Source organism: Microcaecilia unicolor, chromosome 9, assembly GCF_901765095.1.
Source record: "Microcaecilia unicolor chromosome 9, aMicUni1.1, whole genome shotgun sequence".
In the NCBI taxonomy this organism is placed as follows: domain Eukaryota; kingdom Metazoa; phylum Chordata; class Amphibia; order Gymnophiona; family Siphonopidae; genus Microcaecilia; species Microcaecilia unicolor.
Genome location: NC_044039.1, coordinates 90,917,567 through 90,945,199, shown reverse-complemented (window position 1 = coordinate 90,945,199; position 27,633 = coordinate 90,917,567). Strand labels below are relative to the sequence as shown.

General features: G+C 42.3%; 1 protein-coding gene and 1 long non-coding RNA gene across 2 annotated transcripts in view; one reads left to right on the top strand and one right to left on the bottom strand.

Annotated features, from left to right (window-relative positions):
• ABCC9 (ATP binding cassette subfamily C member 9) overlaps positions 1-27,633 on the top strand; it is a 454,126-nt gene that overhangs the window by 134,534 nt on the left and 291,959 nt on the right. Inside the window, 2 exon segments of the mRNA XM_030214004.1 lie at positions 2,113-2,268; positions 17,086-17,220. Coding sequence (XP_030069864.1) covers positions 2,113-2,268; positions 17,086-17,220 — 291 coding nt within the window.
• LOC115477255 lies at positions 47-27,261 on the bottom strand. Its single transcript, XR_003943304.1, has 3 exons — positions 27,222-27,261; positions 19,278-19,463; positions 47-120 (listed from the first exon to the last, which is right to left on the bottom strand). It is a non-coding gene; the product is annotated as an uncharacterized LOC115477255 (long non-coding RNA).

The window sequence follows — 27,633 nt, the reverse complement described above, 5'->3', positions numbered from 1 at the left end:
ATTGTACTCACCTGGGAACAGACATCCTGGGACAAGTTTTGGAAGACTGCATTCAAGGCAACTAAGTCAGCCTCTTTGGCACAATTTTTGTTCTTCATCACTCATAGGGCGATTTGGAAACTAGTGAAACTTGATAAAATTGGTCATGTCTCCTCAGACAAATGCTGGCACAGTTCATCTTCCCCAGGCACTCTGGCCCATATGATATTTGAATGTTCTCAGCTGCAATTATTTTGGACAAAAGTATGGACTACTATCAGGCTCATTTTCGAAAGAGATGGACATCCAAAAAGTGACATAAATTGACATTTGGATGTCCATCTCACAGAAACGTCCAAATCAGTATAATCGAAATCTAATTTTAGATGTCTTTCTCCAAAGTCCGTCAGACGGACGTCCAAATCTCAAGGGGCGTATCAGGGGCGTGTTCAAGGTGGGACTTGGGCGTTCCTAAGACTTGAATGTCTTTCAGCCATAATGGAACACAGCAAAGACGTCAAGCACTAAAACTTTGATGTTTTGAGCTACACCTGTTTTTCTTACGAATAAGGCACAAAAAGGTGCCCGAAATGACCAGATGACCACTGGAGTGAATCTTACTCCTCCAGTGGTCACTAACCCCCTCCCAACCCCCCAAATTGTGATGAAAAACATTACTTGCCAGCCTCAGATGTCATACTCAGGTCCATTACAGCAGCATGCAGGTCCCTGGAGTAGTTTAGTAGTAGGTGCAGTGCACTTCAGACAGGTGGACCCAGGCCCAAAACCCCCCTACCTGTTACATTTGTGGAGGAAACAGTGAGCTCTCCAAAACTCACCAGAAACCCACTGTACCCACATATAGGTGCCAGCGCTGCGTAACCCTAGTAGCGCTATAGAAATGCTAAGTAGTAGTAGTAGTAGTAGTAGTTTTGGGGGGCCCAGCATACAAGGTAAGGGAGCAATGGTCAGGTGTGTACCTGGGAGCTTTTTATGAAGTCCACTGCCCAATTGCTGTCCTGGGATGTCAGGGGGACCAGTCTACTAAAAATGCTGGCTCTTCCCACATTCCAATGGCTTGACTTTGGACGTTTTAGACTTGGGACGTTTTTGTTTTCGAAAATGGCTGAAAATCAAAGACGTCCAAATGCGAAACGTCCAAATCACAGGATGACCATGGTATTTTCGAACACAAAAGATGGATGTCCATCTTTTTTGAAAATGACCTTCTTCCCGGTTCGGAATTTGGACGTCTTTGTAAAACGTCCAAATTCTGATTTAGATGTTTCTTTCAAAAATGCCCCTCCACATAGGATATCTGCCATATAAAAATGTCCTTAATGCTGGGTATCATTTTCTGGAGATAATTGACCATCCCCATGGAGATTGATCCAACACTTGGAAAACGTTTTTGACATACTGATGGCATTGGCGCTTAAAATAATGGTACTTTCCTGGAAATTGATGATGGCAATACAATATGGTCATTGGTGGCATTTGATATGCCTTACAAGAAAACTTGATACAGCTTGTATCTCACAGCAATTAATTTTTTCTAGAGAAAGTATTTTTTTGAGGAACCAATGATTTTTCTTTGTAATTGAGAGTTTTTCGCATTGGTTCATTTTTTACCCTTCTTAGTAATACTATAGGGACCAATGATAAAAAGTTGCTCCAATTTATAGTTGAGACGCACCCAATATGGGAGCAAGGATTCTGTAAAGAATAGTCTCACTAGGAAGCTCTGAGGTCTCTGGTTTTGATAATATGTATTTATTGTATAAATGGACTGTGAGATAAACAGCTCAATTAACAAGCTGGTTTTTGGATTTGTAGCTTTGCATTTTACCAGTTTGATCCCTTATTGAGTAATTTGATAAAACCAACTGGCAACTTCTGACTATTTGCACTGTTTGTTTATCTTTAAACCCTACCCTAGATACCTCTGCTCTCTCCCAATGATAACCACGTAAATATTTGGAATATTGGCCCTAATATTTTCAAAAGGAAATGTGATGCTAGAGAAGTCCACCATTCTGTTGCTTGCTTTACTGATCTGTCTCAGTTGTATATTTTATATAAAAAAACATGTAGGCAATTTATATTTAGAAATGTAATTTTCTTTTCTTTCAGGCGATGGTATATAATAAGATCCTACGACTTTCTACATCTAACATGTCCATGGGAGAAATGACTTTGGGCCAGATTAACAACCTTGTTGCCATTGAAATCAATCAACTAATGTGGTTTTTGTTTCTATGCCCCAATCTGTGGGCTATGCCTGTTCAGGTGGAGTATTGAAGCAAGAATTTAATATTTAGAATGGAAAGAAACATATCTAAAAAATAATAGTGACATGTGGAGGCATGTTTTCAATATGACATTAAATCCAGTGCCAAACATGATCATTTTTGAACCAGAAAAAGTCTAGCTCTTTGGTTCAAAAATTGCCCTATTTTAGACATTTTTGTGCTCAGTACATCTGTCTTTTAGGGTCATTAAAAAAAAGTGTCCAAGGGAAAAACTCACAAAAACAAGCCATTGGGATGCCTGGGGGCCAGCATCTTACTAGACTAGCCACACAGACATTTCAGCAAAGCAGTGGGGCAGCTTAGGAGGCACTGCAGTGAACTTCACATAAAAGGTCCCAGGTAAACATCACATCATAACCCCTTATATTGTATGGTGAGACCTCCAGGAATAGCAAAAAATGTACTGTACCCAACTGTACACCATTACAATAGTCCTTATGCCTGCTGGTGTCACCTTTTTGAGGGTTCAGTAGGTATTTTGTAGTTTTTGGAGTGTTCACACTTTCCACCACAAGCTTATCTGTTAGAGTGGAACATGGGCCTGGGTCCCCGTCCCTACAGTCCACTGCACCTGCCACTAAGCTACTCCAGGGACTTGCTTGCTGCTCTTATATCTGCAGCAGTCATAGAGCTTGAATGTACTGTCACTTTAATCTCTTAGGGGGTTGGAAGGGGGGTCATGCCTTTATTCCTTCAGTGGTCATTTGGTCAGTTTGGACACCTTTATGGCACTTAGTTGTTTCTGAAATAGGTCTAGTTAAAAATGTCCCATTTTTTTTGCCCTGGATATTTTTACAATGTTCCATTGTCACAGAAAAATGTCTAAGATTGTGGCAACTAAGATTTAATGGTGCAGTATAGTATAGGGAATGAAGTTCTGTGCAAGAAAGAATGGAATCTGGGTGCTAATCAGATGTGATGATCATAAGGTGGCCAAGTAGACAAGTAGCCAGAAAGATTTTTAGATACATAGAGATAAAAATGCTAGTAGGAAAAAGAAGTTTACAGTGCTTCTGAATAAGTTTCTAGTCAGACCTCATTCGAAGTAGACATGGGCTGTAGTTTGCAGTGACATATCCCATGTCATTGCTTGATGTTAGCAGATGATAATGAGCAGAAAATTGCATTTGTGTTTTTCTATTTTGCTGATAATAGTGCACACTATGTGCAAATCATTGTGCATATGTGAATTAATGCATGCATGTGCTCACATTTTGGCAGGAGTATTATTAGAAGATTTGTTTATACCTTATTAGGCAGTACCTGTATACCCCTTTATGCTATACCTTATATAAGCAAGAGGTGCGCGCAGTGAATACAACCTTGTTTGGGAATTAAAGCATGGCTTTTATTTAGCTCAAATGAATAGTTACACAGATTAATTAACAATTTTAATTAAGGTCTTATTAAAGAAATATGCTTCCACACAGAGTCAATACCACATATTTACTCGGCTTACCCCCTGGTTGCTTGAATGAACTTAAACTTTGCTAGCTGCTGTGAGGCCAGTACTGCTCCAAAAAGAGTCTGATTTAAAAACCAGAATTTCACTGTAGCAGCATTTCTGATGTTAACTGAGTTTGAATAAAAATTTCTCAAAAGATCCTTGCTGCCCCCCTTTGATGAGACATCTTTCTCCATGGCACATCTTTCCAGTCCCTATGCTGGGCTGGAGTTCACATTCTTTTTCATACTCCAACTTATTCACTCACCACACTTCACACTCTTTCACTTCCTCACTCACTCTCACTCTCATACTCTCCCTCTCTCTCTCTCACTCTCTTACCCTCTATTTCTCCCTCTCACTCTCTGTCTTACTCTCACGCTCTCTTAATCTCACTCTCACTCTTGCTCATATCCAGGAAATCCCACGTTATATAGGATTTGTCTTCATAGCCATTAATGGTATATCCTGTCATTGGCTATTGAGAGTAATGGAGCTTGGCAATTCATGATTGGTCCAGCTTTTAATGATTAAGTTATGGAAGTTGGTCCTATGAATGAAAAGCCTAGTCAGCTTATGCATACACAACCCATTCTCTGATAGGGGAATCTCTGCAAACCTACTCTTGTGGGTGGGCAAACATATACTAGATCATTATGACCTCAGAATGACCTTGCACCATGGTTCTTCTGTCCTATGATCTCACCTAGAGTAAACAGTCCAGCTCCACATTGCAGCACTCTTTGGTACACTAGCTTGCATCAATAATGCTGACAGGTTAATTCTCTTAAAAATGCAGTTCAGGCCTGATCTGAACAACTAGGAAGCAAAGCCTAATTGGTCCTAACTTCCCTATAGCCTATAGGCCCCAAACCACCCCAAAACTAACCATAGCAAGTACAGATTATTTCTAGAATAGTGTGCCCTGTTTGTAAACAGTAATAACTATTTAATCGTCCAAAAGCAAGATGATCATAAACAATATATCAAGAAAACACCCAATGTTGTATGCAAGCTTATAAAAATTTTTTACAGGTGGGGATTATCAACATGGAGGCTAGCCAGTTTCAATTTGTTCTCAAGGTACTTCAGAAAAAGCCTTCAGTAGTAATCATTGTCTGACTCATTTCTTTATATTTTTCTTTGCACTCATATTTCCATTAATTGTTGATTATTAAAAAAAAATCCTTTCTAAAAAAGAAAACAATGATCTGAACCAAGAGTAACTGGGTAATATGGGGGAACCAAGTGTGTGTGTGTGCGTGTGTGTGTGGGGAGGACGAGAATCAAATCAGCAACCCAATGGCCGTGACCCAGAACTTATTTGAATACTGGCTGATATTCAGTGACGGCACTCACATAGCTAAACAAAGAAAGGTAGGACCACCTTTTGTGCAGCCCTATTTGACTGCTTAACTATGTGGGCACCAGCACTTGAGTATGAATTGTGCCTCTTCCTTGAGTTTGCCTCCAGACTGCCTCTGCACTGTCTGGTTTTGTAATGGGTGGTTAGAACCAATATTCAGTAGCACTGCCCAGATACGTGCTGTGAATATCAGCAGCTGTCCTGCTCAGCCTAGTTTAAGTGGACAGGAGCCTCTCCTGCCCTACCATTTTGCCTGGTCCTGACTTCAGGCTTATTAGTCACCACTGGAACCATTTTAAAATTTGGTGTTGACTACTTTCCAATCTTCAAGTATTGTGGACAATTTGATATCAGTAATTTCATTTTTGATTTCTTTCAGTACTTTGGGGTATATACCATCCAGCCCAAATGAGTTGCTTCTCTTTAGCTTGTTGATTTGGCCTATTGTGTCTTCCAGGTTCACCAAGATTTTTTTTCAGTTCATCCATATAAACACCTTTAAATACCATTTCTAGCATGGGTAGCTTCCTTACTTCCTTCTCAGTAAAGACTGAAGCAAAGAATTCATGTATTCTCTCTGCTATGGTTTTATGTTCTCTGAGTGCTGTTCTTACTTTAGAGGATCTAATGAACCACTGACTCCCTCACAGGGTTTCTGCTCCTAAAGTACCTCAAAAAAGTTTTACTATGAGGCCAATATTCAAAGTGATTTAAGCAGGCTTAAATTGCCTGTCTCCGCCCAACCGCTGATATTCAGCAGCACTAAACTGTGTTGCTGAATATTGTTTCTGACTGGCCCCCCAAAAAGTGGGCCGGTCAGAGGAGTCAGGGCTTATGTGGATACCGGTGATATTCAGTTGACACCTGCATAAGCTTAAGTGGGTGAATTTAGGACAGATCAAAAGCTGAATATCGGGCAGGTCCTGGATCTGCATAAGCTTTTTTTTTTTTTTTTAATTGAAGCCCTCAGCCCCTTAGGTTTTGCATCTCTTCCCCTCCCCACCTATGGCCACAAGACACTCCTGTTTCCCCAAGTGCTTCCCAACCCCCCAACCCCCAACCTTACCTGAACTATGGAGAGGTTAGGGGTTGGGGTTGGGGGGTTGGCACAGGTGGCATTTGGGGGAGGGGGAGTTGCTTGTGGCTAAGGGTTAGGAGGGGGAGAGAGAGGGGATGCGACACGTTGGGGGCTTGGGTGGGGCTTCAATTTAAAAAAAAAAAGGTATGTGGGTCCTGGCCCGATATTTAGCCGGGGCTGCATAATTCTTTTGCGGGCTGGGGCTGAATATTGACTGGGCATGCATAAGCTCTGCTGTCTAGCCTGCCCTTGTGTAGCTCCCAGTATTCAGTGCTGGTGCTCGAATATGGCTCGGCACTGCATATTGGGGGATAATTTAGCGGTAAGGACTCCCATGGAAATGATCATGTGCTAATGAGGAACTTATCGCATGGCCATTACAATAAAATATAGCATGACTGCAATGTTACCGCCATTTTTACAGAAAAAACGTGTGCTGACACCTGCACTGACCACTTTTTAATGCGACTTGGTAAAAGGACCCCTTAATTTAAAATATGACTAGGTATTTACCCAGTACCAATTAAGTTTCTTTTATTAATGTTATTTCAGTATAACAATTATATTATTTGTTTCTCTGGCCTTTCTATTTGAATCAGTATTTGACTCACTTTGTATTCTTTTAAGGTTGAAGGTTAGATTATACTACCTTTATCATTGTTCAGTATTTGATTAGGTCCTCTTGATAACCAATTTAGGCTATATCAGACACTATTTTCAGTTTCCATTTTCAAAATTAATTCATAATAATGGTATTCTCCTTATATACCATGTTCTCTCTGGTCTTTAACATTCCCTGTATTGTACTACATTGCTATTATATCAATCTGATTAATTTAGTCAATTCTATTTTGGGTTTGAGCTTATCCTGCCTTATACTATGCTATCATGATGGCACAGATATGTTTATCTTCTGGTTGTATAATTTGTTACACGTGACCAGTTATGATATTGTAAACATATTTTTCTCATCCTATATAATAATTTGGACCTCTGCACATCCGTCTGGCTGCCTGGGTTCGTAACACAGTTCCTACTGGTCTGCCCTGGGGATGACGTCACAGGACAGACCAATGGGAAGTGAGAGGGAAGGGAACCCAGCAGCAGGCACCGGAGGTGAGTAAACAATCACCCCCCTTCCTCCCCCCCCGTCCTCCCTTTCGAGTTGCAGGACGCCCTTCCTCCCCTTCAAGTTGCAGGACACCCCCTCCCTCCCTCCACTCCCCTCTGAGTTCCACGCCCCCTTCTCCTCTGAGTTCAACGCCCCCCCACGCCTCCCTCCCTCGAAGTGCAAGCAGGACCTGTCCTCCAGCAGCCCCTACCCTTCCTGCGTGCCGGCTCTAATTTAAAAATTGTTACCTCGGGATCTGGCGTCAGCATTGAAGGTGAGCGGTGCTTCACACTGCCTTCCCATCTGTCTGAGTTCTGCCTTTGGTCACGCCCTTCCGGAAACAGAAAATGAGGGCGGGACCAGAGGCAGAGCTCAGACAGATGGGAAGGCAGTCTGTAGCGCTGCTTGCCTTCAATGCTGACGCCGGACCCCGAGGTAACAATTTTTAAATTAGAGATGGCACGCAGGAAGGCGAGGGGCTGCCGGAGGACAGGTGCTGCTTGCACTTCGAGGGAGGGAGGCACGGGGGCGTTGAACTCAGAGGAGAGGGGGGGGGCGTCCTGCAACTTGAAGGGGAGGGGGGCATCCTGCAACTTGAAGGGGATGGGGGGTGTCTTGCAGCTGGAAGGGGAGGGGGCCTCCAACTTGAGGGGGAGGGGGCTGTGGAACTCAAAGGGCAGGGGAGGGGGGTCTTGCAACTCGAAGGGGAGGGGGGCCTGGAACTCGGACGACAGAGAGGGATAGAGGGAGGGAGGGGGGCTGGAACTTGGATGACAGACAGACAGGGAGGGAGGGGGCAGGAACTCGGATGACAGACAGGGAGAGAGGGAGGGAGAGAGGGAGGTAGGGAGGGGGGGGCGTGGAACCTTGCTAGCACCCGTTTCATTCCTCTATGAAACGGGCCTCTTTTACGAGTTATATATAATGCATAACTTTATATTTTCAGTCCCACTATACTTTTATCCTGGATGACCCACTTTATTTATTGGATCTATATTTTCCCAGCTCAAAATGATTAGCTCTTTAAATATAATTTCTTTCAATAAAAAAGGCTTAAATAATCCATATAAGAGAAGCAAATTCTGGATTTACATAGCCAAGCTTTCTCCTGACATTCTATTTCTTCAGGAAACACATTTATTTATTTATTTTTATTTATTAGGATTTATTTACCGCCTTTTTGAAGGAATTCAGTCAAGGCGGTGTACAGTAAGAATAGATCAAACATGAGCAATAGGCAATTACAGCAGTAAAAATATTCAAGTAACAATACAAAATATGGCATGGTATACTACTATACCACAGCATTTAACCCTATTTAAATGTAAATGTATGACAGAATCAGTTGTAGAAAATATTCTGCTTGGTACAAGGGGAAGCTGTGTTTCAGAGGGCAGGAATCACTGGTTTTTCTTCGAGTGGGAGTTTTTTTCAGTGATTTAGAATCCTGACCTCTGAAAGATTTTGATAGCAAATATAGGACCGGTGATAATAAATACTTTCAGAAAACAGCTTGAGCGCATGTAAGAAAATATCATGCAAATGAGTTCTGAATACAACAGCCAAGCCGGGAAGATTTGAGGTCCTCTTAATAAAAGTAAGAATAAACAAGTGTGATTTACAACAGCAGCAGTTGTTTGAAGCAGAATATTTTGAATACCACGTGGTAATACAACATTAGAATTAGAATGGTATACTACTAGCAATGGCAACAATACGTAATAGAACATTATAATTGGTAGTGAAGGGTAAGGCAAAGTTGTAACATATAGATGAGTAAGAAAGTAGGAAGAATTTGAAAGTAAGGTGACTGATTTGAAGAAAGTTGCACATGAGGTCAGAGAGATGGTTAAATATTATCTCAGTTAGGCTAGGAGTGGGTAAACATGTCCCTTATCAATCCTTGTGTGTGTGTGAGTTACTTCTTCCATTAAAGGCTTGGTTGAAGAGCCAAGCTTTCACCTGCTTCCTGAAGTAGAGATAGTCTTGTGTTAAGCGGAGCCTTTCAGGCAATGCATTCCAGAGTATGGAGGCTACTCTGGAGAAGGCTTGCTTGCGGGTATCACATTGTGTAATGTCTTTTGGAGAGGGTGTAAGTTAGTGAAAGTCCTTGGGAGGACCTTAGTGTCCTTGGCGGTGTGTGGAGGATCATCCTATTCTTCAGACACTCAGGGCCATTTCCTTTCAGGGCCTTGAAGATCAGACATAGAGTTTTAAATTTAGCCCTGTATTGTACTGGTAGCCAATGAAGTTTTTGCAAAAATGGTGTGATGTGGACACGTCTCTTGCAACCTTCTATGAGTCTTGCTGCTGCATTCTGAATCATCTGGAGCTGGTGCAGGCCCTTTTTAGTCAGACCATTGTATAGTGCATTGCAGTAATCCATTTAGATGTAAATCATTACCATCTCTTAAAACACAATAACTATTCTTTTGCAGCTATCTCCCCTGCACTTGGTAAGGAAAGCAGCATAGCTGGGAGTGACCTAGTGGTTAGAGTACTGGTCTTGAAATCCAGAGGTGGCTGGTTCAAATCCCACTGCTGCTCCTTGTGATCTTGGGCAAGTCATATAACCTTCCATTGCCTCAGGTACAGATTGTGAGCCCTCCTGAGACAGAGAAATAGCCAGTGTACCTTAATGTAACTCACCTTGAGCTACTACTGAAAAGGTGTGAGCAAAATAAATAATGATAATAAATATTATAAATCTTGCATTTCATTGTCATACAATTACAACACTCAGACAATGAGGAAAGATGGATAACACTTAATACCCTCATTGATCAACTTCCTTTTAATTTTTGCAATATACTGTATATGCCCCTAATTCTGATGATCCATCTTTTTTCATACTAAAGCCAATACCTTGCTCCCTCTGACATTCCCATAATCTGCCGGATTCTATATATCACGCCTAGTTTTCTGAACCGAAACTCAATCGTATTCTATAACTACACGAGTAACTTAATTGGCTTAACAAGCCAATAAGCATTTTAGCATAACTTGCTAAGTGTATTCTGTAACACACAGTGCTTAAATTCTAAAGCATGGAGCCAAAAAGGAGTGTGGTTATGAGTGGGGAAATGGGCATGGATGTTCCAAAATTTACACAGACTGTTATAGAACATGCCCCTCTGTGGCTAAACCTATGCACCGGTATTTATGCATGTAGTTCTAAGCGCTGGAATATCAACTATGTATTCTATATACCGCGCCTAAATCTAGGCACCGCTTATAGAATACGCTTAAGTGGAAATTTATTCCACGTGAATTTTCAGATGACACATATACACTGTATCCCTATATGAGTTGTATACTTTAATTTAGTTCTAAATTCCATTTTTGATAGGAAACCTAAATGTTCTCCCCCAGCCTCTAAAAGTAGGGCCCCGTCTCTAACATTATAAAGGAAATACAACTTTGTAATGCATGGAGACTAACTCATCCTAATGATTTTGATTTTTCTTTTTACTCCCTTCCACATAATACCCACTCATGTATTGATTATTTCCTAATTTCCACTAACTTACTACCAATGGTTTTGGATGCTAAAATACTCCCAATAACTATATCTGATCATGCCCCTATCCAATTGCGCTTGGAAGTCTCTTCCACTAAAGAAACAGATTTTCAGTGGAGATTCAACCACATCCTCCTTAATGAGGATGAGTTTCAGTAGTTTATTAAGTCAGCAATTTATAACTATTGTCTCTATAACACAATTGAAGATACTTCCCCATCAATTTGGTGGGGTGCCTTTAAAGCCTCCATCAGGGGATCAATAATTAATTTTTATATAAAAAGGCAAAAACAATGGCCACTTTAACCTCGTTAGAGAAAGAAAAAGGGCCCCTTTTACTAAGCTGCGTAGGCGCCTATGCGCACCCAATGCATGCAAAAATTGGAGTTACTGCCCAGTTACCGTGTGGCCCTTGTAATTTCAATTTTGGCGCATGTCCGCTACGTGCGTCTGAAATTTTTTTATTTTCTGGTGCATGTAGTGGACGCGCCAAGTGGCATCTGACACGCGTAGGTCATTACCACCCAAATTCTTTACCACTAGGTCTATGGCTGGCGGTAAGGTCTCAGGCCCAAAATGGACGCGCAGCAATTTTGATTTTGCTGCACGTCCATTTTCGGCAAAAAAGGCCCTTTTTATAGGTGTGCTGAAAAATGATTTTGCACGCGCCCAAAACCCGCACCTACACTACCGCAGGCCATTTTTCAGTGCGCCTTTGTAAAAGGACCCCTAAGAATCTTCAGACTCATGCTACGAAAGCTAGTTATAATGTTTTTCAACAATTATGCATTCTCCATAGACAATATAACTTGATCTGTACAAGTATACAATCTTACATCTACAACTGGTGCTCAACACTACGCTGAATAAAATAAAGCAGATCGCCAATTGGCTTCATACCTAAAGGGAAAACATAAAACATGTAGGATATCTACTCTAAATGACCCCAATAAAGGTATAGTTACTAAAGACTCAGAAATTACAGAGCTTTTCCAAAACTTCTATAAACTCTCTACTCATCAGAAACTTCTACCATAGACACTGGTTTAGATAACTTTTTCTCCAAATTTAAACATCCAACTTTAACGGAATCTCAGGTTAAAACGTTTGATTCTATCATCACATTATCAGAAATTCAAGATGCCATAAAATCTTTTCCTTTAGATAAGACACTTGGCACTGATGACTTTTCCATCAAATTATATAAAGCCTTCTTTTCTGATCTTGTTCCCTTTCTTCAAACACTTTATAATCATATTATATCGGACAAAAAAGTCATTGGCACTTTTGTTGAAGCTAAAATAGTTGTTATACCCAAACCCAGCAAAGATATTCCAATGTAACAAATTACAGACCTATCATCCTCAGCAAAATCTATGCTAAAATAATTGCCTTAAGGTTATCTGCAATTCTGCCCTCATTAATCCATCCTGATCAAAATGGCTTTATGTCTAACAGATTCACTACCGATAATGTGAGACTTTTTGCAATATACTCTTTTTGATACAGTCCTCCAACCAACCAGTGGTCGCACTGTCCCTGGATGTGGACAAGGTGTTCAACAGGGTCGAATGGCCATATTTGTTTAAAGTTTTATCTTGGTTTGGTTTTGGCCAACAATTTATCGGTATGGTGAAAATACTATATTTAAATCCATTGCTCTATGATTATACCCCTGAATAACTGATTTAAAATTAACCCATTATGAAGTGAAATTATCATTGTATGCTGACAATCTGTTACTTTACACTAATGTTAATTCAATTCCATATATATTAGTTGATTCTTTTTCCGTTATCTCTAGATACCAGGTGAATTGGGATAAAATCAAATGTCTACCCCTTAACAATCTGGCTAGTTTATAAGACTTAACTCCTTTTCCCTTTAAAGTGCAATCTACCTTCATTAAATATGTAGGTATTCATTTCAGCCATTCCATAAATGAAACTATTGATAAAAACATTGAACTTCTCTCATTTTTGAAAAACCTAACATTAAACTGTTCTCCCCTTTTTCTCAGTTGGCAGGGTAGATTAGCACCCATGGAGGGGCATAATCTAAAGGGACACCCAAGTTTTGCTGAGGACGTCCTCGCAAAAAGTCCCGGTGGAGGAGCGGGGAAACCCGTATTATCGAAACAAGATGGACGTCCATCTTTCATTTTGATAATACGGTCGGGGACGCCCAAATCTTGAAATTTAGGTCGTCCTTAGAGATGGTCATCCCTAGACTTTGTCGTTTCTGATTTTCGGTGACAATCGAAACCAAGGACGCCCATCTCAGAAACGACCAAATGCAAGCCCTTTGGTCAAGGGAGGAGCCAGCATTCATAGTTCACTGGTCCCCCTGACATGCCAGGACACCAACCGGGCACCCTAGGGGGCACTGCAGAGGACTTCAGAAATTGCTCCCAGGTAAATAGCTCCCTTATCTTGTGTGCTGAGCCCCCCAAATCCCCCCCCCCCCCATACCCACTACCCACAACTGTACACTACTACCATAGCCCTTACGGGTGAAGGGGGCACCTAGATGTGGGTACAGTGGGTTTCTGGTGGGTTTTGGAGGGCTCACATTTACCACCACAAGTGTAACAGGTAGGGGGGGATGGGCCTGGGTCTGCCTGCCTGAAGTGCACTGCACCCACTAAAACTGCTCCAGGGACCTGCATACTGCTGTGATGGACCTGAGTATGACATTTGAGGCTGGCATAGAGGCTGGCACAAAATATTTTTAAAGATGTTTTTTGAGGGTGGGAGGGGGTTAGTGACCACTGGGGGAGTAAGGGGAGGTGATCCTCGATTCTCTTCGGTGGTCATCTGGTCATTTAGGGCACCTTTTTGTGGTTTGGTCATAAGAAAAACAGGACCAATTAAAGTCGTCCAAGTGCTCGTCAGGGACGCTCTTTTTTTTCCATTATGGGTCGAGGATGCCCATGTGTTAGGCACGCCCAAGTCCCACCTTTGCTACACCTCCGACACGCCCCTGTGAACTTTGGTTGTCTCCGCGATGGAAAGCAGTTGGGGACGCCTAAAATCGGCTTTCAATTATTCCGATTTGGTCAACCCTGTGAGAAGGACGCCCATCTTGTGATTTGTGTAGAAAGATGGGTGTCCTTCTCTTTCGAAAATGAGCCTGAAAATAAAGTACATTCTTACCCCCCCCCCTCCCAGTTTACTAAGCCACACTAGCGGCTGTGGTGTTTTAATGCCAACACAGCCCGTTCACTTTTAATGGTCTGTGTTGGCATTGCCATGCAGCTTAGTAAACAGGGGGATTAATATGTTACCAAATTGAATTCCCTAATCATTTCTATAAAACCATTGATAGAATTTTTTTACATTTCCAATGGAAGAAAAAAAAAACTCCTTCTAATTATTTAAACATTTTGAAACTTCCTAAAGAATTAGGGTGTATTAATTTCCCCAATTTTATACAATATTAGAACTCATTTGTAAGCAGGCATCCAGCTGGTTTCAATCTAGGCATGCTGATTCCACACCCTATACTATTATTTCTACCATTCCTAAGTGGTTACTGCTTGAAATAAATTTAGTCCATCCCATTCCTATGCATTTAATTCCTGCAATGATATGTAATTCTCTATCAGTATTATCTGCTACCATAGATGCTATATCACAAATCAAATCCTTTGTTATCAAAAATCTCATATATTTTTTATATTTTTTATGATATGCCATTATGGAATAATCCATGAATAACAATTCAGAAAATACCTTATACTTCATTATCCTAACTATAAAAACATAAATTTCAAGTCCATATTATGCAAAGATTTCTCTCACATAGGCACTAAATGGTGGAACGATTTACCTGAAATAAGTATGTTATCCATTGAATTCTAGTTTTCTGTAAAAGCCTATGAACTCTAGCTGTGTTGCTTTAATTGATCAATCTTTACATCAATATTTGTATCTGCTTTTACTTAACTGTTGTAAGCCACCTAGAGCTGAATAATTGGTATTTGGATTATGTGAAATATAAGAACCAAAATAACAAAAAAATAAACAATTAATAATAAACTTGTGGATTGACCACAGTGGCGCAATAGTAGCAATCTATGGTCCATCGTTCAGCTCATCTCTAATGGAGACGGCAAGACCTTTGCTCAGTTTATAAAGAAGAATTTCAAATTCCTGATTCTCAATTTTTTATCTGGAATAGACTATGCCAAGACTAAAATATTCTAATCTAAATATAAACAATGTATCATCTATTCTCCCTTGTCAGTCCCTACTAGATTACTCTCCTAATATCAAATATTAAGTACATAAGTACATAAGTAGTGCCATACTGGGAAAGACCAAAGGTCCATCTAGCCCAGCATCCTGTCACCGACAGTGGCCAATCCAGGTCAAGGGCACCTGGCACGCTCCCCAAACGTAAAAACATTCCAGACAAGTTATACCTAAAAATGCGGAATTTTTCCAAGTCCATTTAATAGCGGTCTATGGACTTGTCCTTTAGGAATCTATCTAACCCCTTTTTAAACTCCGTCAAGCTAACCGCCCGTACCACGTTCTCCGGCAACGAATTCCAGAGTCTAATTACACGTTGGGTGAAGAAAAATTTTCTCCGATTCGTTTTAAATTTACCACACTGTAGCTTCAACTCATGCCCTCTAGTCCTAGTATTTTTGGATAGCGTGAACAGTCGCTTCACATCCACCCGATCCATTCCACTCATCATTTTATACACTTCTATCATATCTCCCCTCAGCCGTCTCTTCTCCAAGCTGAAAAGCCCTAGCCTTCTCAGCCTCTCTTCATAGGAAAGTCGTCCCATCCCCACTATCATTTTCGTCACCCTTCGCTGTACCTTTTCCAATTCTACTATATCTTTTTTGAGATACGGAGACCTGTATATTTATCTTATAAACTTTTTCAAAACCACTCAAGTAAATTCTATATAACTTCCCCAAAAGCTTGGGAAAATAATATTAGTGAATCACTTTCAGAGTAAGCAGTGGTCCCTTTTTTGGCTATATGGCCCTAGATCTTCATGATCCTCTTCTATTAGACAGTCAATTTTCTTTTTTTTCAGCATAGATCACACTGGACACCAGTTAAATTCTTTAAAAATGGAATATCTAACAATGATTTATGTTGGTCATGTTCATGACATTAAGGGACGCTTAAAAACACATATTTGATTGTAATGATGTTTATTCATTTTGGCTAGATGTTTGGTCCAAAACATTAAAAATATTGGAGTTTAAAGAATCTTAAACATATTATCTTGCCTTAACTAAACCCCTTTTTGATGAAGATGCTTCCTTGTTTGATTTCCTCATTTCTATAGTGCTAAAATTAATAGTACATTATTGGAAAGGTAACTCTAATGTCTCCATTTCCTTGTGGTGGAACTCAGTTCTATTTTACAGGAAATATGAAGATATGTATTTAAATCACATTGCTCCAATTTGTAAATGAAAACATAAGTGACTCAGACTAGATAATTATCTCTCTATATCATCATCAACCAATACTTTATTGTAATGCTCTATTAATATAACTGCTCATATACCTAGTTATGCTTCATGTTAGAAGTTTAAAGGTCCTTTTACAAAACTGTGGTAAAAAGTGGCCTGTGGTAATGTGGGTGCATCTTTTTGGCACATGCTGGGCCACCTTTTACCGTGGCTGGGAAAAAGACCATTTTTTAACAGTCCAAGAAATGGGCGTGCGCAAAAATTAAAATTAGTGCTCACCTATTTATGACCTGAGCCCTTACCGCCAGCCATTGACCTAGCAGTAAGGGCTTGTGTGCTACCCGTGCGGTAACTATGCAGCGCACACCAACATGGCCACGCTGCATAGTTACCGCATGGGTTACTGCCAGGAACACCCACGTGGTAGAAAATGGAAAAATATTTTCTACCGTGGGATTTGGCACATGCCAAACTCGGAATTACTGCCAGGTGCATGTGCTACCCTGGCAGTAGTGATGATTTGGCGTGCGCTATCTGCATGGCGGCTTTATAAAAGGGCCCCATAGTTTATTACTGTTTTCCATTTACGTGTATCATCTATTGATCAATTTTGGCTCTTTATATTCCATTGTATATTGTTAACTTTATAAACATGGAATAGTAATTATGTTTGAAAAACAAGTTTTCACTGTTGAAGTGCCACATTAAAAATCACAACCTATTGTGATCAGCGTTGTGCTTATATTAATAGTCTTTAAAATGTACACAAGTCCATGTTTCTCCAGTGAAGAAGCATATTTTCATTTCTCTGTTTTCCTTCCCTCAGATCATAATGGGAGTAATTTTGCTCTACAAATTACTGGGTATAAGTGCTTTGGTTGGTGCTGCTGTTATAATTCTGCTTGCTCCAGTTCAATATTTCATAGCTACAAAACTAGCTGAAGCTCAGAAAAGCACCCTTGTGAGTACCATTTTTTAAATTGTTTTACATGGAGCTAGCAATTCACAATGGGGACGGTTTGCAGGCCTGTGGGAACAAAAATTCACCCCCTCACCCCTTTTCATGAGTTAGCAAACCCATTTCTACAAAATTTAGTTAGGAAATGCAAATAAACTGTTGGCTCGTTTACATCAAAAGCTAAATTTTGTTTGAAAAATTTCAAATGTTGCCACAGACAGGAATTTCACATGTTCCAGAGTATGGCAATTCATGAAAAAGTTATCTTTGTGTAGTGACAGCCTGCCAATATAAAAGGCCCACAAAGGAGGACCCTTGGATACTTTACCCTGGGAGTACCTCTGAGATCTGGTGGCCCAGTGGGCCTAATGACCCCCCCACCAGCCCTGACATGGGGATACAACATTTTAAAAGCCTCATACCTTTCCTAACCTCTCTCCCCAAAGTAAAATCCCACCCCACCCCTCATCCCCTGACACCCCTCCAGGACCCAGATTCACCCTAAGGATCCCAGGAGACTTTTGGGGCAGGAGCAATCCATACGCTATCCTGCAGAATCTGTCATTATCAAAATGGCACTGCTGACCCTTACTGGTAGTTTTGCAATATTACTACTGTGGTCCAGATTACTAAATAAAGAGCCCTCCTGATCTGGCACTCTAACCATTATTTTGATGAAGGGTGCAAACAGGGCTGGAGCAAGTGGTAATTGCTCCTGCCACCATTGCACCCCAGACCCGTTGGTTGAGTCGGGGTTCTGGGTGGGTATCAGGGAGATGGAGGAGGGATTCATAGAGGTGATTTGGATGTCCTTGGATTTTTGGCGATTTTGAACGCAAAGATGTCCAAGTCTAAAACGTCCAGAGTCAAGCCATTTAGACGTGGGAGGAGCCAGCATTTGTAGTACACTGGTCCCCCTGATATGCCAGGACAGCAATGGGGCACCCTAGGGAGCACTGCAGTGGACTTCATAAAATGGTTCCAGATACACAGCTCCCTTACCTTGTGTGTTGAGCCCCCACCAAAGGCCCCCAAAACCCACTACCCCCAACTGTACACCACTACCATAGCCTTTACGGGTGAAGGGGGGCATCTGAGGCTGGCATAGAGGCTGGTAATATTTTTAATGATTGTTTTGAGGGATGGGAGGGGATTAGTGACCACTGGGGGAGTAACGGAAGGTCATCCCAGATTCACTCCAGTGGTCAGCTGGTCATTTCGGGCACCTTTTTGTGCCCTATTCATAATAAAAACAGGTCTGGGTGAAAATGTCCTAGTCATGGACGTCCATGCTTTTTTCTTAGGAACACCCAAGTCCCACCTCGAACACGCCTCCGGTACACCCCCTTGAGATTTGGACGTCCTTGTGACGGACTTCTGACAAAGACGTCCAAAATCGGGTTTCGATTATACCGATTTGGACATCTCTGTGAGAAAGACGTCCAAGTGCCGATTTATGTCACTTTTTGGATGTCTATCTCTTTTGAAAATGAGCCTGATAATCAACTATCTGCTAGCCGTTAACCAGGGATATTCAGCAGGAGATAGCTGGTTATTCCCCGCTGAATATCGGTGGATAGCCGGTTAAGCGCTATTTAACCAGTCAGCGGCCATACTGGCTGGTTAAATAGCACTGATTATCAGGCGGACTGTGTACAGAAAATAAAATACAATGATAAACCATACATAAAAAGTAAATAAAACATAAATACAATGAATATAAGTTAAACAAAGCGGATTACTTAAAACAATGTATCAAATATGGTAAAAATATAAAGTTAAAAGAAGTAACTTATGTCATAAAAATGTGTCACAAAGTGAATGGGCAGTGTCGACATTAGCGCACGGCAGCAGCTAGCACGGCTTAATAAACAGGGTGGTAAGTCTTCAAAGGGGTTGCTAACTGGATATGGCATATCTGAAGGGACAATCTTCTCTTTTATACTGCTACCTCTAGAATAGGCTATTACCAAATTTTTCTTCTTAAAACAATCATGGCCTTCGAGAATATGCCAGTTTTCCTTATAATTTTCTGGACCTGTGTTGCTATATGCAAGTACCTGAGTGTGCACATAACATCTGGCGGCTTCTTGTACTGTTGTTTAGTGATGAGTTCATTTCTAGGTTTATTGCTGGCCTTTACAAATCCATCTTGGATGCAGCTTTGTAGATAACCTCTATGAGTAGACCTCTTTTTCATGATAGCACATTGATGTTTGAATTCATCAAAGTCTGAACAGATCTTCCTTAGACGTAAAAATGGACAAAAATGTAAATTACACTTGAGAGATGGGTTGTGAAAATAGAAAAGTATTCTTATCTGTAGGCTTACGATATAGATAAGTGCTAAAACCGTATTCAACCTTGCAAATGAATAAATCCAAAAACTTAATCTTGTTTGCATCATGTTGCATTTTGAATGTTAATTGTGGATCTTTCTGGTTTAGCAAGAGGGAAAACTCTTTCAAACTGGCGCTGTCAACCCCCCCCCCCCAATAAAAAAATGTCATTGATGTACAGTTTATAAAAGATGACATTCGACTTGTAAGGGTGGTTCTGCAAGAAGGTCTCTTCGAAGTGTGCAACATATAAGTTGGCTATGTCTGGCACCATCGCTGTGCCACAGATCTGCTAATAAAATTTGTCCCAAAAACAGATTCAGGGAAATCCTACACCTCACCCATTACCAGTTCTGTTTGTCCTCCTCTACTATCAGGACCATCCCATTCTTTTTTTTAGAGAGGATCTGGGACAGAGGCCCATCAGATATACACCACACATGACAGCCCCCCCTCCTAATCACGATTTCTTCACCAATACCAACTAAGAGGGAGAGGCTATTCCAGAGGCCCCTGAGGCTGGAATCCACAGTACCACAATTACCAATATCAGAGGAAGGACAGGTGGAGATCGATATACCTATCTTTAATTTATCAGATGTCAGTCTGACAGACACACAAATTGAAGTTCTACGCGAGGGCCTTTCCTTTGTGCCCACAACAGGATAAAATGCTTTTCAAACCAGAATGATGTGGTAACATAGTAACATAGTAAATGACAGCAGATAAAGACCTGAATGGTCCATCCAGTCTGCCCAACAAGATAAACTCATTTTACATGGTATGTAATACTTTATATGTATACCCGAGTTTGATTTGTCCCTGCCTTTCTCAGGGCACAGACTGTAAAAGTCTGCCCAGCACTGTTCCTGTACTAAAGTTCTGAAGCTAACATCAGAGCCCCTTAAAATTTACACTCTAGCCTATCCATATCTATTCAGTCACAATCGGGGCACAGACCATAGAAGTCCACCTTGCACTGGTTTTACTCTCCAAATACCAGTGTCACCACCCAATCTCTGCTAAGATTCTGTAGATCTATTCCTTCTAAACAGGATTCCTTTGTGTTTATCCCATGCATGTTTGAATTCCATTACTGTTTTCATCTCCACCCAGTGGCGTAGCCACAGATGGGCCTGGGTGGGCCAGGGCCCACCCACTTAAGGCTCAGGCCCACCCAACAGTAGCACATGTTTAGCAGTAGCTGGTGGGGGATCCCAAGCTGTGCCAGCTGAAGACTTCCCCCTGATGGTAATGAAAATGCTACTTTCCACGATACTGGCACCTGTGAATACTCAGTTTTCAGCGCATGCCTGCTGTAGACTACCAAGAGAGAAGCATTTTCCCAACAGCTGAGATATTTTTTTGGTGGTGGTGGAGGGGGGGGGGGGGAGAACATTTGGTGCCCACCCGCTTCTTGCCTAGGCCCACCCAAAATCTGTTGTCTGGCTACGTCCCTGTCTCCACCACCTCCCGCGGGAGGGCATTCCACGTATCTACCACCCTTTCCATGAAAAAATACTTCCTGACATTATTCCTGAGTCTGCCCCCCTTCAACCTCAATTCATGTACTCTAGTTCTATCACCTTTCCGTCTGTGGAAAAGGTTCATTTGTGGATTAATACCTTTCAAATATTTGAACGTCTGTATTATGTCACCCCTGTTTCTCCTTTCCTCCAAGGTATACATGTTCAGGTCGGCAAGTCTCTCCTCATACAATTTGCAATGCAAATCCCATACCATTTGTGTAGCTTTTCTTTGCACTGCTTCCAGTCTTTTTACATCTTTAGCAAGATACGGCCTCCAAAACTGAACACAATACTCCGAGTGGGGCCGCATCAACACCTCCTTTCTTCTGCTGGTTATACCCAGTGGTGTGCTGGAGCCGGCTCGCACCTGCTCGCAAGAGCCGCTTGTTAAAGTTTGACAGCTCTTGCGAGCCGGTTGTTGTAAGGGGCGAGCCGGCTCCATTGCACGAGGTAAGCATGGCAGGAGGGCGCCATGCTTACCTCCCCTCCCGCTCCCATCCATTTGTAGCGATGTCCTTCGCCCCCCTATCCTCCCCTGCCGCTCCCATCCGTCAGTTTCAAATACCTGCCTGGAAGCGCCTCCTTATTTAAAGCCCTGCTGCCCGTCTCCAGCTGCCTTTCCTGATTGCTTCTCAGGAGTTCGGTTCGCGCCCTTAGTCCCGCCTTCTGACGTCATTCTGACGTCATTTCCTTTTCCCGCGGCGGGACTAACGGCGCGAAGAACCGAACTCCTGAGAAGCAATCAGGAAAGGCAGCTGGAGACGGGCAGCAGGGCTTTAAATAAGGCGGCGCTTCGAGGCAGGTATTTGAAACTAACGGATGGGAGCGGCAGGGGAGGATGGGGGGGGGGCGAAGGACATCGCTACACATGGATGGGAGCGGGAGGGCAGGGGAGGGAGGAGAACTGCTGGGCATGGATGGGCAGAGGGGGGCAGGGGAGAGAATTGCTGAGCATGGATGGGCAGGGGAGAGAATTGCTGGACATGGACGGGCAGAGGGGGGCAGGGGAGAGAATTACTGGGCATGGATGGGCAGAGGGGGGCAGGGGAGAGAACTGCTGGGCATGGATGGGCAGAGGAGAGAATTGCTGGGCATGGATGGGCAGAGGGGTGCAGGGGAGAGAATTGCTGGGCATGGATGGGTAAAGGGAGGCAGGGGAGAGAACTGCTGGGCATGGATGGGCAGAGGGAGGCAGGGGAGAGAATTGCTGGGCATGGATGGGCAGAGGGGGCAGGGGAGAGAAGAGAATTGCTGGGTATGGATGGATAGAGAGGGGCAGGGGAGAGAGGAGAGTTTCAGGACATGGATGGCGGAGAGAGCAAGAGAAATTCTGGACATGGATGGAGGGGAGGGAAGGGAGAGAGAAGAAATGCTGGACATGGAGGGAAGATAGAGGAAGGAGATTAGATGAGGGAAAAGGAAGTGAGGAGAGAAACTGCACATGGATGGAGAAAATAGGCAGAAGCTGGATCCACTGTACAGTCAAGTATGCGGAGGACAAGAAATGAAGAAGAAAGGAGGAAAGAAAAGAAATAAATGGAAAGGAAGCCCTGGAAACGGAGTCAAGGGAACAGATAGAGAGCAGCAGAATCAGATACTGGACCAGCATGATCAGAGAAACAAAGTCACCAGACAACAAAGGTAGAAAAAAAAATATTTTATTTTCATTATAGTGTTTGGAATATGTCCACTTTGAGAATCAGGTGCTGAACGTTAAAAATTTATGTTTATTTACTTATTTATGGCATTTTATCCCATATTAAACATGAATTAGATTGGAACCTGGGATCATTTAATTTTTTTTTCCTGGAGAGAGTAATGTGTTGGCCGCCGCCCCCCCCCCCCCCCAGGTATAGCCAGCTCTGCAAATGTTTTTTGGGGGGGTGCAGAGGTGGGGGGGGGGCGCAGTGGTGGATGGGGGGTCGCCGAGGTGGACGGGGGGGGGGGGGGGGGGGGGGGGCGCCGAGGTGGACCGGGGAGAAAGCCTGTTGTTAAAAATTTACCAGCACACCACTGGTTATACCCCTCTCTATGCAGCCTAGCATCCTTCTGGCCATGGCTGTCTGCCTTGCCACATTGTTTCTTCACCTTCATATCCTCCGACACCAACACCCCAAGGTCTCTCTCCTGAGTCAAGCTTACTTATCTCTCCCCTCCCATCTCTCTTTTGGGTTTCTATACCCCAAATGCATCACTTCGCACTTCTTGGCATTAAATTTTAACTAAGTATGTCAATTACACCAGAAATTCACCCTTAAATCAAAATATTTATGTTGTTTCTTAATTTTTATAGTTTTTAACTTGCAGTGCTCAGTAATGCTGTAGTGCCTTTTAAACCATATGTTATGGAGTAGGTACTCAGCCGCCAAACATCACAGCACTCGCCCTTCCTTCCTTCCTTTCCTTGCTCAACCAGACATGTTGTATCTTGAGCTAACCATCATAAATGATATCATGAACAAGGTATTCTTCACTTATCTGGGCTGGATTGATGTGCGGTCTGAATAAACTCCATATCACCCTTGATAGGTGAGTCTTGATTAAAACCTGAGTACTCCTTTGCTAGTCCCGACGTGGAGCCATGTTTCACTCTCACAGCTTTTTCAAGGGAATATATTTCCAATCTATTAAATAAGCTACAAACATACATCTGTAAGTATTAGTAATCTTAATTGTTCTTGTCTATTAAAAGCTTTTTCTCAGCTTACTGGGAGAGATCTCTGTGCTCGTTCCTCCCTGCTCATAGTAGTGAACCGGAAACCATGTAAAATCCCCCTATTTATACGTCATCGCTATGGTTGTCCAGTCTCAACAGGAATTGCGTACTCAACCCCCCCCCCACCCCTATCTTAAAGGGTCAACCATTCTATTTCTTTATTTAAACCTCTGGGGTGTACTGTATCCCAAGTGTATATGAATCGTTGTTCTTGTGTTAAAACAGCGGTAATGTCTCCACCCCAGCGTAATTTGTTTGTCAAGATGTTGACAAGACTGATTAATTTCAGCTTTTACCTGTAATAGCTCCAACATACACCAAAAACCATCTGGATCATTGTAAAGATCTAAAGGAAAGGGGACTACGGTAGGTTCTGCCCTTGCATGGGCACAAAAATAACAGTTAGAAACATTCAAGCTCTTTGTAGTATAATGGGCCCTTTCGAGCCACAGATTAGTATCCCCAAACCCTGTTTCTAGTGCCATTAAATCTTTGGAATTATTAATTGGTACAACTTGATAGGGAATCGTTACTTCTGGGATCTTGGTTGGCATTAAGGGGTTCTTTTCTGGTTGGGGAGGGGGAATAATCTGAAATTTGCCAATAGGATCCCTCCCTGCCTGTGGTATCAATTCCTAAGGAATTGGTTCTGTACGTAACAGCAGTTATTCCTCTGAAAGTGATAGCAACCTGATTACACTTGGTCATTGGACAACTGTTAAACACTCGTGGCTTCATAATAGAAATACTCTTTTTGAGATCTGGAATTTCATTACCTGAATAGGGAACCCATGTACCTGTGTACCACCATACTTGTGCCCAACTTCCGCATGTGGAAAAGGGACACAGGTATATCTCAAAAGCTGACAGATATTGCTGCACAGGATGTTCACCACACATAGTGTAGGCACACACATCAAGGGTTACTGTAATCGTCTCCCTAGTAGTGGGTAATGTTATTTTGTAGTTGGGTATTATTTTCTGCAGAAAACTTTCTAAACTCTGTGTTCCTTGTACAATGGGCATGGTGAACACACACAGCAGGAGGACTAGGCACATCATGTTGGTAGTTTTCATGATTAAACACGGTATCAGGACTGTAAGAATGGCAATTGACGGCTAATGATTAAGGTAAGTAACAAAATTAATCCTAGGGTTTTGGCAAGAGCTGCAATTACAACAATCACTATTCCAAAATACACCAAGGCTTGATATATCATTAGAGGTCACTTGTATAAGGGGGGTAAATTCTAATAGCTCCTTTTTCGGTGGGACTACTTATTTCAAAAAGGGCGAAAACTTCCAAAGGTCCTAATCCTACCTCTCTAATGAATAGAAAAGGTATCCAATCAGTGGTAAGCACAGCGTGTGTGATTAACCAGAAATCTACTACTTCACCCGTTTCTGGACTCACTAGGGGTACGTCAGTCTGTTCTACTTGTAAACCTAAACTTCCTCCAAACAGTGCCAGGGTATGAATGATAGTCCGACTGGGGCCAAACGTCCAACTTTCAAGTAAGGGTTCACACAGTGTATGATACCGAGTGAAAGGATCCCAACTGGGATCGTCCTCTGGAGCTGGGTCCCAATGGGGATATCTCAACCCTCGAGGATCTGAAAAGTGGTTCGGGGGTTCAAGGATTGCTGAATCTCCTAAATCGGAAGGTGACACCACATATTTTAATTCAGATTCTAAATGACCCATATTATGCCAGTGTTTTACTAATGGAGCCTTTGCTTTGTTGGTCCGTATATTGCTGAGGTGCTCCCCTATTCGTAATTTCAACTTTCTGTGTGTTTGACTCAGTGGCGTAGCCACAGGTGGGCCTGGGTGGGCCGGGGCCCATCCATTAAAGGCTCAGGCCCACACAATAGTAGCACACATTTAGCGGTAGCTGGTGGGAATCCCAAGCTCCACCAGCTGAAGACTTCCCCCTGATGGTAATGAAAATGCTATTCTCCACGATACTGGCACCTGTACATGCTCAGGTTTCAATGCATGCCTGCTGTAGACTACTAAGGTGGAAAGAAGCGTTTTCCCACCAGCTGAGATTTTTTTTTGGTGGTGGGTGAAGGGGAGAACACTTGATGCCCACCCACTTCTTGCCTAGGCCCACCCAAAATCTGTTGTCTGGCTACGCCCCTGGTTTGACTGCGTGTTTGCTTGATGGAGTGGAGGAGTGGCCTAGTGGTTAGAGTGGTGGACTTTGGTCCTGGGGAACTGGGTTCAATTCCCACTGCAGGCACAGGCAGCTCCTAGTGACTCTGGGCAAGTCACTTAACCCTCCATAAGTACCTGTATATAATATGTAAGCCGCATTGAGCCTGCCATGAGTGGGAAAGCGCAGGGTACAAATGTAATAAAAAAAATGTACCACTTGACACATGGACAGCAGAGTGCATAGATTGCTTGAGATGTATTGCAGTCAGTTTTAGATCGCAGATCAAATCTTCTACCTGTGGCTGGATTTATAACACTGTCAACATTCAATGCATATCTACAATATATGCAATTCTGACAGCTACTATGTCCTCTCACTGATGTTGCTGACTATCTATCTGTCTGAATATCAATAAAAACTCTCCCATGTTTCTGCGTCTTCTGTAGGCTGTCTGAGGTCTGTTTTTAAACTGTGGATGCAATTGTAAAACCGGCCAATGTTTTTGTATGATTTTAGATATTGCTAATTCTGTTGGTGAAAAAGGTAATACACATTGAAGGGTCTTCGTGGCTCCTGTATTTTGTGTGCGCGGGCTAATTAGCCAGTCTCTATGAGCATTTTGTGCTCTCTTTTGTGCTTGTTTTATCACTTTATTGGGATATCCTCTTAGTTTAAATCTAGTTGTCATTTGTTTGGCATGATGCATAAAAGACTTTTTTTCACTGCACAAGCGCTTTACTCGGAGGAACTGTCCCACAGGTATCCCATTCTTGAGTGGTATAGGATGATGACTTGAATGATGTAATATTGTATTTCTGTCTGTAGGCTTTTTAAATAATGATGTTGATATTTTTTCTTGATGTAATCCTATGTGTACATCCAAAAAGTCTGTTTCATGATGACCTATAGTCGAGGTAAATTTAATGTTAGGATCACATTTGTTGAGTTGGTCCAAAAATATTTCTAATTCATTCAAACTGCTATTCCAAACAAAAATGATGTTGTCAATAAAACGGCACCATATTATAACTTTGGAGAAAAACTGTGAGGTGTAGACATAGGAGTTTTCAAATTGAGCCATACATAAACAGGCTACTGTGGGTGCTACAGTAGCACCCATAGCCACTCCTTTTGTTTGTAAATAAAAAGTGTTTTCCAAACAGAATTAATTTCGACATAGAACTAATTCCGCTATGGTATTCAGGAATTGCTTTTTTTCAGTAGAAATTTCTAGATCATCTATATATATAATTCTCACCTCCAACGTTCTATGAAGCCTCCACAAGAGCTGCATGGTGGTGAAACCCAAATTTGCCCATGCCTGTTTGCTCCGCCCCCACGTCAAACGTGATGACATCGAGGGCGGAGCTATCACACTCAACCAATCGTATCGCCGCTCATAGCCCTACCTCCCTCCGGAGACCGATCTCTGTCTTCTTCCTTGGCAGCTCTGTGTGCTTCCACAAAACCTTACAAACCAGGCAACAAGCACTGCAACACCGCCTCTCTCCAGAAGCAAGCCCAGCTCTCACTCTCTTTGTCAAACCTTCATTCCCTCCCGTAAACACAGCAATTCCCAAAGCCAACAACCGGCCCACAGCTGAGGCTTCAAAACTGAAGGAAGGGAAGGGACAGAAACGCTGGCCAGTGAAACAAAAACAATGCCCTCC